This window comes from Mesitornis unicolor, unplaced genomic scaffold (genome assembly GCF_000695765.1).
Source record: "Mesitornis unicolor isolate BGI_N332 unplaced genomic scaffold, ASM69576v1 scaffold10167, whole genome shotgun sequence".
Lineage (NCBI taxonomy): Eukaryota > Metazoa > Chordata > Aves > Mesitornithiformes > Mesitornithidae > Mesitornis > Mesitornis unicolor.
The window spans coordinates 1-11,968 of NW_010197088.1; the positions used below are offsets into that span (position 1 = coordinate 1).

Consider the following 11,968-nt stretch of genomic DNA (forward strand, 5'->3'; position numbering starts at 1 on the left):
GCAATAAACCTTTCCCATCCATCACTGTCCAAGAAGTTCAAGAATTATGAAAAATCAGCAGAAAGCATGAGCATAACTCTTCTCTTACTGGAAATAACTACAAATAGCATTTCTTGACTACATCTTATATCAAATATAGTAGCTAATGAGCATTTTTCAAACCACTTCTAAAATTATTTTGTTGATTTTGTTTCATCTTATAGCTCTGCTGCTCCCCCTCCTGTTCTGTAGAGGAAATTACATAGCTTAGTGTACAATGTACAGGTAGCAGATGCTACCCCAGAGCATTTACATGGATATTTGGATACGTGCTTTCTATCTGTTTCTGACTAATGTTAAATTTATGGACACCTCACATTACCATGACCTATTTTTATTTATGTGATATACATGCTAAAACATGTCAAGTTAGCAGTTTGCTGTTAAGGAAGTTACACATATTAAGATGATTTGAATAATTTCTTATCCATGTTTTGGCAGCCAAAAAGTATGGGAAACCTAGATTTTAATCAATATGCTGTTTTTCTTCTGGGCAATGAGATCACGAGATTCCTGTTAGCCTGTTCCGTAGCCTTCCAAATTCTACTCTGGGTATTACAGTCAGTCCACGTTATTGTTTCTCTTTTTCAAATATTTAAAGACTTACTGGTAGTGATTCAGGTTAAATTTCAGTGAGTCCTGAGTTAATGATGAAAACACTGTATCATTTTATTATCTTTACCATAATCTTCAATTTAAATATAATGCTGTAATAGTTCTGAAGTACCATTTGAATATTAATATTTCTTGGATATTCAAGTAAGAATATGGAATATTGGTGTTTTTGGAAAGGATTTTAATAATGCATTATATGAAAAATGAAAACATAACTTTGGGGAGTAGTTTAAAGAAGCAGTAAAAGAGAGTAGAGTAGTTATTTTAAAAAACTAGTTCATTGTACAATTCAGATGGGAAAGTGGTGTTAAAGTTACTCAGTTTTCAAGACAGACACCTAGCAGAACCAGTCAACTGACTTTTGGAAAAGTAATTGCATTCTGAACTGAAAGCACAAGTAGTCCTGATGTCAGAATTTAAGATTTGTTCTTAATCTCATATTCTTGTTTTGTGATGACACAAAGGTATGCAGGAAGAATTGCTGAAACTGAATCTTTCTTGTATTTTCAGGCCTGCTGCTCTTTCCAGTTTAGTTTCCCCAGTGTGTGTGGTGAAGATAGTTGTTTGCCTCACAAAAGGTTGCAGGGATTGGTTTGTCTCAGTCAGGAATTACGGAAGGTGGAGATCAGAATGTGGTCTGCCTAATGCAGATATTACTCCATTGTCCTTGACACAGTGCACTCTTCCTAATGCAGCCACCTAAGGTTTCACATAAAACAGAGAAGCAAATTCCTCTAAAGCCTGGTAGAGAAGACTCAGTAGGTGTCTTCCCCTATCTGTTGAGAATTTAGGCCATGTAGGTACCTTCAGAGTATAATCTACACCTGGAGCTCTCGTTCCAGTCCTTCAGGCTGTTCTTATCTGATGGGAAATGAAAATGTGCTCCAAGGAGCAAGAGAAGGGACCCCAGTTCCTCCATCTGCCTGTTGAATGATGAAGCCACTTGATTGGAATGCAGAATTTTTTGCCTTTTTCTGCTTTTGTCCCACTGGTTCTTGCTGGTCTGTCTGCTCAATCCTTCATTTGGAGCAGGGAGTGTGTTCTCACCCTGCATATCCCACGATGGGACAGCTAGAGGGTGTTGTAGGAACACAAAAGGAAAATGGTTGTTCATAGGGCTCTTGGGCCTACGGCTCAGGTCCTGCTGCTTGCTGTGGAAGTGCTCTTAGCAGTGGTGGTATGAAACATGGAATAAATAGTTATAGCCAGATGTACTAAGGGTAAGTATTAGCTTTTGGGCTTCTCTTTGGAGAACTGGAGATAATTTGCCATGGAGAATTCAGGCAGTTTCAATCTCGGTAGAACCAAATGTACAATAGATACCTTAGCCACTTACGTGCATTCATGGACGGCTGAGAAGTGCATTCAGGCAGCTCTCAGATGAAGCATGTAGGAGCCTTAGGAATTCACAGGAGTAGGCGGTCTTAACTACTGCGTGATCCAAATCACTGCCTAGGACTTCAGGTTAATATTAAGGACTTAAATCTCAGTTTATTGTATGATTATTCAAGCTGAATATAATTTCAAAAACATTTCTGGGAACACCAATAGATTGCTTTTGGTAATTTTACATGTAGAACAACTATTGATCTAGCATCTCCTATGCTATGCTAGGGTGATAGAAGATGTCGTGGTGCTGAACTTTGTGGTTGACAATCTTCTACCGTGAGTTGCTTAGAGGAATATTTTCCCAAATGTTATGGAGTCACTATTCTTGTTCCATCTTCAACCTGAAGACCTGTTAGCCTCTCTCTATTCCTACTGTTCTTGATGTATAATGTTGACCAACGTTTTTAACTTGCAGTCAAACGCTCATGATAGCATGTGTGAGCCCTTCAGATCGAGACTTCATGGAAACCTTGAACACCTTAAAGTATGCCAACCGGGCACGGAACATCAAGAACAAGGTGATGGTTAATCAGGACAGAGCTAGTCAACAAATCAATGCTTTGCGCAGTGAGATCGCGCGGCTACAGATGGAGCTCATGGAATACAAAACAGTAAGTTTATCCTCTTAGGGCTTTTGCTTTAAAATGCTTAGAGTTTGACAGCTTGTTTTTCTGTTGACTGCTTCCACTTCATACACTAAAAATATTTGAATAGCAACCCAAACTTAAACCACACTTTTTTAATTCCAGTGATTACTAAATGTTTTTAGAAAACTTAGATTGCTTCCTCAGAGAAAGGCTTCATGAATGAATACAAATGATGGCAACAGATGCTGCATGCTATCTGCTTTTTGAAAAGCAAAAATTTACCTTGTCATGCTCAGCAATGAGAAATAGTCACTTCCAAAGCAAAAATGACCACAATTTAGATTGACTCATAAATGATTCTGAACAGTTATTGTGTATTGTTTTTAAAATCTTACCAGACAGATAAAACAATTTGTATTTTAAAAATACATTTTAAATTCTATAAGCCAAATACTCACAATGCCTATTTCTTCCTGAATTTTTAAACAAATAATGTTTTCAGCAATAAATGTGGTTACCAAACAGTGTCGTCCTTTGCTATCCTTGAGATATTATCTGGGTTTGATAGTTATCTTCTCATTTCTTAACCTTTTCAAGAACTTGTATTTCAAAGTAAGATGGAATTACACAGGACACAAATGCTAAGGTGTTGGCCAGACATCAGTGTTTAGAAAACTTATCTATTTGTCCATTGCTTAAAACTTTTTGAGAGAAAATTATCTTTTGCTATGAGTGTCTGGAATTTCAAGTAATCTGTGGATTGCCTTTGCCATGTTAAAAATTTTTCATGTGTAGGTCTGTCTTTACTAGTAATGAAATACATTTACTTTCTTAAGGGTAAAAGGATTATAGATGAAGAAGGCGTTGAAAGCATCAATGACATGTTTCATGAAAATGCGATGCTGCAAACAGAAAACAACAACTTGCGTGTTAGGATTAAAGCAATGCAAGAAACTATGGATGGGCTGAGAGCCAGAATAACACAACTTATGAGTGATCAGGCCAACCAAGTGCTAGCCAGAGCAGGTATGCTGTGGGTGTGTTGTGCGTGTGTAAACTGCTTAATAAGTTCATGAGCTTAAATCAGCTTAAATGTTTGTGCCTCATGGTCCCGTGGAATGATGTGATGCCTTTGTAACAGTAATGTAGAACCTGCCTTGGCAGGGATAGGACCTCATCTAATTCAGTTCATCTAATTAAACCATTGACAGTTGGACTTGATGATCTTAGAGGTCTCTTCCAATTTTAATGATTCTGTGATTCTTTCTTCTGTCTCTGGAGACTTCTGTTGATACAAATTTGACCATTTGGTGGTAACCCAATTTGACCATTCGTTTAGGACTGTAAGCAACATGAAATGTGAAATAATACCTTTGGATAGGAATTACTTATGCTTACCTATACATGAACTTAAATATTTTGGTTTGGGTGAGGACCTGGATACAGATGGGTGCATGTTGGCTTACTTTTCACCTCGTAGAGTGATCACCTAATTGACTTACCATAACTGCATTGTTCTTTATGCGCACTGTTTGTCAGGTTATGTTTGATTTATGATACATGCATTGTTAAAAGTTGCTAATATGGAAAACAAATTAAATAGAAATGTTACTTGTAATAATCCTGGTCATATGACACAGAGGAACAAAGTATTTAATGCAGCTTAAGGAGGAAATATGTTTTACAAATCAGATAAGATCTAAGCATGTAGCCCATGACTGTTTCTCTTTGCTGATGCCTTGTGCCTGCTCACTGTGTTTAGATATTTATACTGTTATCTTTCTTTACCTGCCGCCCTTCTTTCTCTCTGTGCTTCAAAGGAGAAGGAAATGAAGAAATTAGCAACATGATTCATAATTACATAAAGGAAATTGAAGATCTCAGGTATTTGCATAATATGTATTTGAATAGTTTTTATTTAAAAAAAGCCCCAGACAACCTAACCAAACCATCTAGAAATGTTATCAAGTAAATACTTCAGCTGGTTTCCTGTGTGGTGCTTACTTTAGGCTAACGGTCCTTCAGCTTCTAAGACCACCTGGTGGTGTTCTTGGCCACAGAAAATTAAAATATTAAAGATAAAGCTGACAATAGAAATGAAAGTAAGGTGTTGTCTAAATAATGATGATGACTTGGAGAGCAAAGCTTGGAACAGTTCTATGATAAATTCATAACTTCATATATAAATGATAGTACTGAGAAATTACTTGTTACAGTTTAGTGGTTAAAAAAAAAGCATCTGCTTTCCTTTAAAATGAAAAAAAGAAGGAACCCCAAGTATTAAATATTGTTGATATTTTTATTTCTCTGTCTTTGGAAGTGTATCATGCAAAAAAAAAATTATCTGGCCTATTCCCAGTTAGTGTTAGAGCTACACAATACTGTGGCTTTTGTGTAATGTCTATATACGTACAGCATATGTAGATATATATCTATACATATATCTGTGTATATTTATACAGACATTTGTATTTATTTGTATTCTGTCTAGGGTATATGTACAATATATGTAGCTGTTGTGTAAGTGGTATTATCAAGGGATTTACTACACTTTTATATTGTGAGACTTCACCTTGTTTCATAGTTTCTTTTTAAACAGAAGGAAATGCATTACAGTTACAGATGCTAGATCTCACGCATTAGCAATACTTGTGATTTGTGGTCTGCAATTAATTTTTAATTTTTTTTTAAGAGCAAAATTATTAGAAAGTGAAGCAGTGAATGAAAATCTTCGAAAATCTTTGTCAAGAGCTTCAACAAGACCCATGTACTTTGGTGGACCATCAGCATTTTCTGCTTCTATGCTTTCTTCAGAGAAGGAGACAATGGAAATTCTAGATATGGCCAAGAAAGATCTAGAAAAGCTGAAAAAAAAAGAAAGGAAAAAGAAAAAGAGGTGGTGTATGAATTATAATGCTATTTGTGTTTTCTTTATTAGTAAAGTGGTGTATTTTTTTAACCACTGAGACTTTAAAATTAATTTGTTGCTGCTGTGTGGGTCTGGATCCTAAACTGCGATTCTTTCAAACCCTTTTACACGTTGAAGTTAGGTGTTTTTCTTTTGCATCTTTTCTTCCAGTGAAGTGTGCAGTATTTGTAGAATGGATGTTTCTCTTATAATGAATTTTTCTGTATAATTATGCACAATGGTAAAAGCACAGGTGCTCTATGAAAACTTTGATTTTTTTTTTTTAAAAACAATTTTAAAAATACATCTTAAATTCAGCAGAAATTTAAAAAAAACCCCAAAATTATAAACTTTCTTCTACTGTATGTCTAAGCTGAAACAGCTTTCTGAAGAAAAGATATTCTGAATAGCTGGGATTTCTTTGGTAGCTCTTGGTATGGCTTATTTTGCTTTGCTTTTGCTTTTATGAATATTTTTAATTTGAAGTTTCCTAAGTCTCTGCAATGTCATGCTTTACTGTTTTGTTTGCTGTCTCATCTACTAAAATGCTCATAGACATGGATATAAATGCCTGTTCAGACAGCAGTTGGGGCAGCAAGGATCTGCTTGTGTACTCTGAGACTTTGATTCCATTAGAGATCTTTCCCTTTTCCTTGAAATTTTCCATGCTTCTAATCTATTACTCTGTCTCCTAATGGCTTTTCAGACCTCTACAGGTTCAGAGTAAAGTTAGAACAGTACAAGCCTGAAATATAATTGAAGTATAAAGTAGATTTGAGTTAGTGATATCTGCAATTTGAGGTCTTCTATCTGTAAATCCATTCAGCACAATGTCTGGTACTTGTAGAAAACACCTTAATAATGACCGGATTCTTCCTTTGCATATCATTTTCCAGAAAACTCTTACACTTTTATGGGGTTTTTGATAGATTGTTGTCTCATGTTTGTAGGCGCTTGAGGGGAGGATGGAAGTATTAAAATCAGCAGGATGTTCTGGCCTCTCTTCAGTCAAACACTTCAGTATATTCTTCAGCTGTAAATGCAAAAACAAAAGAGATTTTATTTTCTGTGTTTCAACACCTTTTAAAATCAAGTGTGTGTTTAAATACATGCTTAGGTAGAGCCATGATTGTTAGGTTGATGCCTGAGTATTAGGTAGCAGACAGGATTGTCTTTATCTGAAAACAGATAAAGGTTACTAGTTATATTGACTGATAGCTCTTACTGTAGGAGGTGATAGCTTAAAAAAAAATAAAATTTGGAAGTTTTAGTGTTCATACAGTGATAAGTAAAACACATGGTTAGTTGGTTTTGGATTTTTTGCAGGGTTTAGTTGGTTTTGGTTTTGTGGCGTTTTTTGTTTTGTGGTTTTTTTGTTTGTTTTATTTTGTTTTGACTGAAAGAAGCTTCTATGACCAGTCACCCCAGGACGATAATCTTGTGAATGGCACAGCCAAGTGGTTTGATCCAGAAGTAGGAACTAACCATAAACTATGTTTGAGATCAATTTTCTGTCCTAGCATTATAGAATTGGAGAACTATAGAAAAAATTACGTTGGAAGAGACCTCTTGGTGATCGAGCCTCAATCTTAGAGTGGGTCTTGTGTTCCAGAGAGAGGGATCACACTCTTCAATATCCTAGTAAAGTGTGAGCCTACCTACTGGCTTAACTGTGGACTGTTTTGTAATAAACTTTTATGGATTTCTGAGGTGTATATGTTAGGAGACAAATTCCTTAGAAGCTCAGGAGTAGGACTTAAGGGAATATGTATATAACCTGTCTGTCTAATTCTGTCTAATTAACGAAATGCAAAGCCTATGTTGATATGTCACCAAATCTTTATTCTATTGAAGTTTCAGGAATTGGCAAGGGGTATGCTGATGTATTGCAAAGGGACAATTTACCCTGCAGTCTGGTAGGGATTCTTTGCTCTACTTCTGTCTTCTACAGGCATTTAGCTGCTTTTACTATATCTTTTTAGGGCTGCTATTCTTTTGAAGTTGTCTTACTAGTGTTTTCCTATTAAATGGGAACAGTAAGCCTGGCTACTAGTTCTGCCCCATCTGCCACCTTTCTTGCTCTGTTCATTTCCTGGTTGTGGGTCAGTGTGATGAAAATACACACAACTTATCTAAATAGCTGTGAGCTAGCCTGAAGATCTAAGAGCCAGTTTTTGAATGAGCAGCAGGTACGTACTGCTGTGTATCTGTAGCTTTAATAAGCACCTGTCAAAGTTTAGTGGAAACAATTTACACAGCACTAATGTTCTGGCTAGTGAACTACTGATGTGCTTGATCAGTGTCCCACAGTGTTACCTACTTACCAGTAGCCCTAGAACAAGCTTCCCATCTCCCTTTCAATTCTTAGTCAGCTGTATATACCTGATAACCTTTTTTGACTGTTGTCTTTTGACTTCCCTAACCTTTATTAAACTACATTAGCGATAAAATTACATGGGGTCCACCATGTTAGTTCCTAGCTGACATTGAAGCAAGATAGCAGGCAGTCTAAGGTGAAAAGGCATCAAAAGCACTTAATCAGAACTTGCTCATGATGGGAACATGAGGAGTTTCAGCAGTTGTTGACATTTAAGCCATCTCTACACTTAAATATGTCATGCAGACATTTTTGTACTCATACATCCACATTTGTTCAAGAGGAAAAAGTGCAAGTAAAAATACTAACACTTTGTCCATCTCATTGCTTCTGATGCATGGGTATTTTTAATTTATTGAAAAAATAAAAAGCAATCATTGGCATTTACTTTCTGAATCCCAGAAAAATAAACTGCAGTTTTCTGCTTTTTATTTAAAAACAAACAACAAAACCCCAAACCAAAAAATAACTGCAGTTTGAAATTTTTATATGAATTATATTCAGAATATATGATTTAGTATACTAGTGCAAAAAACTTTTCATTAGTGTTTTATATTACGATATGTTATCAGCATATATAAAACTAGTGCATTGGTTTTTTCCTGATATATTCCTGAGGATATGCAACTTTGGTTCAATGGCACTACTTCTTGCAATTTTCAGTATTTTTACCTGCCAATTTTAAGTGGCAGAAGAGGAGAAAGCTTTTTCTGGAACTAAGAGATTTTTTTGAGTCTATATTAAAAGTAATTATCAAAGTGAAATATATATGAAAATTATATATGTCTATATCTAAAACTCCTTCCTTGGTGTAACTTGAATGTACAGTTGTTCACAGCGACAGATTAGTTAACCTACAAATGCTTCTTCTTTGTTTTCTATTTACTTTCCAACTGTGCAAAATGTGTTGCCTTTTTACTACATGTTGTCTCTTGATGGTATCTTTTAAAATTTCATTTTAAACTCCACAAGCTCATATATCATTTTTTTTACCTTCTTATTACTTTTGCTTTTCACTGTCTGGTTTGTCCTTCATTGGCTTGGCCTTCCAATACTGTACCTCGTGCTTTTGAAGGCTACAGAAACTTGAGGAAAGCAGTCAAGAAGAAAGAAGGTTGGAATATTTCCCAGGTTTTTAATTACCTGTAATTTCAATTAACTGGTTGTTATACATGAAAAGAAGTTGGGCAGATTCATAGGTACTTCAAGAGTAGTTCATTTGGCTTCTCAAAATTATTTCATGTGTTTTGACTTTCAATGAGTATTTTAACTGGAAGAAACCTCTGTGGTGAAACTGAGGTTGACTCTGGGGTTGCAGTGTTGAGCAAGCATTTTTGGGGAGGTGGTGGCTTTGGGAATAGCTATAGAATTAAGCAGATTTCTTTCTTGCATGGCCTGTATGGAATGAAAGGCCAGGAGGAAGGCACAGTAGCTCATATGATATGAAATGTATACAACAATGGCAGTATACAACAATAATAATTTTGGCATGTGCGATCAAGGTGGTCTTGGACCTTCACATCTCAGTTAACTCTGCTGCTTTTATTTTTTGAAAGCGTGTGACTGAAGCTTTGACCGCTCCTTCCATTCCGTTTTTGCCAAAGCAGTAGATAAATTAGTTGGTCATAGAGAGTCAGTTAAATTTTTCATCTGTCTACTTTGATCCAAAAAAACCCACTGAATTCATGCAGATGATGTGAATCCACAGGTCAGTGACACACAGATTAAGCAGCACAGTTCTGCCTAGGAGAGCTGCTGGCTCTCCATCCTCCTGTCTCTCCCCTCCATTAGGCAGAACACAAATTCTCTGTAGTAGTGAGCTCTGTGCTGTGTGCAGGTGGGAGGGAAACTGGGGATTTGCCTCAATCTGCATGAAGATGGCAGCTAAGATCTGTTATCGTTTCGGCTTATTAGCCGACATAAGAAACCATGGTGTGGGCTGAGTGAGAAGAGAATCTGTGGAAATGAGATTGTGTAGCTCAGTGTTCCCTGTTTGGCATTGTTTTCTGTACAAATCTGGTTAGGCTTTTTACTTCCAGCCTCCCCAGCTGCTGCGTGGATTCAGACAGTCCAATTGCATCCAAATTCAGTATTTCTTGACTCTTTCTTTTTGTTGTATCAATGCCTATTTTGAGCATTCCCTTGATGTCAAAGTAGGTAACTGATCAAAAGAGTAGTTATAGTATGATGAATTAGGATATTGTTTAAGGCTTATACATAAATTTTCAGGTGATTGTAAACACAGTAGACTCTGTTATAATTTGAGTATAGTAATACCTGTAGTGTATGTGGTACCTGCATACAATATTATTTCTTTGTTTTGTAAAAGCTATTCTGGGTACACTGCAATTTCCATGCAAAATGAGTACTGGTGTAGTGTATGAAGATGTGTATTCTGATTGTCCTAGCTATGCAGTGTGCCCTAAAACAATGTGCTAATCATTAATATTATTTTGCAAGCTAAGATTAAGAGTAATTAAGCATTATTTTATTATCTGTGGGAGATGGGAAGTTGCGTTTTACCCATGCCCAACACCTGTACTTTTGTCTAACTACACTTTGATTTTCATCTTTATTTGTAATCACAACTTACTGGTTTGGGGGATGGGAAGCACATGCCATTTCAGTTTATGAATATTCTCTCTCTGTGCCTCTTCCGCTAGTGTTAAAGAAGATAACACAGATAATGAACAGGAGAAGAGAGATGAAAAAGGCACTTCGGAGAGAGAGAATAATGAATTGGAAGCAGTAAGTATTTAGAAGTGTTTGATTTACTTGTTCATTGTCTGCTTAAAGATTTACAAGGTTATAGAAAGGAAATTGTCAGGTGAATACTGTGGCTGCACAGTGATAGTCACAAGAAGGGGTAGAAAAGTGTGGGCATGCTTCAACATCTTTCTATTTTGTACATTTTGTAGGAGGAAATTCAGGAAGCAAGTGATCATGAGGATGAAGAAGAGGAGGATGATGAGGATGAAGATGACATGGAAGTTGTCGAAAGCTCAGATGAATCAGATACTGACTCTGATGAAAAAGGTGATGTCAGTGCAGTATTTTGTAGAATTTTACCAATACTGCCTGTGTCATTCCTTGGGTTTTGGTAGGCGAGATAGCATGCTGTCAACCACTCCTCCATGGATTGTATGTCCGATGAATTCTTTTTTAGTTATGGTGCTAAAACATGTAATATCCATCTGATCAAGTGTCCTTTGACACCCTTTAAAATGGACTAGAAGACATCAGGTGTTTAATAATGCATTTCTTCCTTGGTTAGAATATCAAACGTATAAGGTTTAAATACTAGGTTATTTTTATGTCTTGGGACTAATTACCAAGCTGACAGCTCCCATTCAGCTAATTTGGAAAATAGGTAGAATTTAATTTTGAAAGGCTGAAAGTCCATCAGCCTTCCTCATTTGCAGACTCTTTGTGGCTTTATGTAGAAGTATTAACAGCTGGCTTATGTATAGTATGCAAATTAGGACTGCTAAAGTCAGAGACAGCATCAACCTCAATTCTTTTATATGAGTTGGGCCAAATGGGGAAACCGAATCTGTTTGTTCCTTCTTGTTCAAGAGTCACACAAACTATTAGAAGTTGCAGAACCTGAAAAAAAATACCCTCTACTTTTTTCTACCCTCATCTTTTTTCTAAGCATGTAATGTTAAGCCAAAAAAGGATGTAATTGCCTAAAGAAATTAATTAAACTTTTCTAAACCTAGCATGCAGGTTAGTCCTTTTTCCTTTTTTTTTCTCCTACTTTTCTCATTCCCTTCAGCATTCCACTTCCATGATTGAGGTGGCTCCTCTCTTCTCAGAATTTTAGCTGTATTTTTCTAAGAGCTAGAAAAGGGACAGTCTTCCCTTGAAGTCTGCCAGCAGTCAAATTTTCCTTTAATCATCTGCTGTGTTTATGAATGACAGTCATTCTCCAGTCCTGAGATGTGACTGAAGTCTCACAGCCTGTAAACTTTTTTTATGGGGAAGGACAGATTGCTTATTGTGAGGAATTGGAACATACGGGCAGCTGTGATCTAATGAGAGATCTTTCCC

At 36.3% G+C, this 11,968-nt stretch overlaps 1 protein-coding gene across 1 annotated transcript in view; it reads left to right on the forward strand.

Moving 5' to 3' along the window:
- Positions 1-2,458: 2,458 nt before the first annotated feature.
- KIF21A (kinesin family member 21A) overlaps positions 2,459-11,968 on the forward strand; it is a gene marked incomplete at both ends in the record, with an annotated part of 30,046 nt that continues 20,536 nt past the window's right edge. Inside the window, 7 exons of the mRNA XM_010188687.1 lie at positions 2,459-2,654; positions 3,467-3,656; positions 4,451-4,514; positions 5,323-5,526; positions 8,991-9,029; positions 10,579-10,663; positions 10,834-10,951. Coding sequence (XP_010186989.1) covers positions 2,459-2,654; positions 3,467-3,656; positions 4,451-4,514; positions 5,323-5,526; positions 8,991-9,029; positions 10,579-10,663; positions 10,834-10,951 — 896 coding nt within the window. The remainder of the gene's footprint in view (positions 2,655-3,466; positions 3,657-4,450; positions 4,515-5,322; positions 5,527-8,990; positions 9,030-10,578; positions 10,664-10,833; positions 10,952-11,968) is intronic.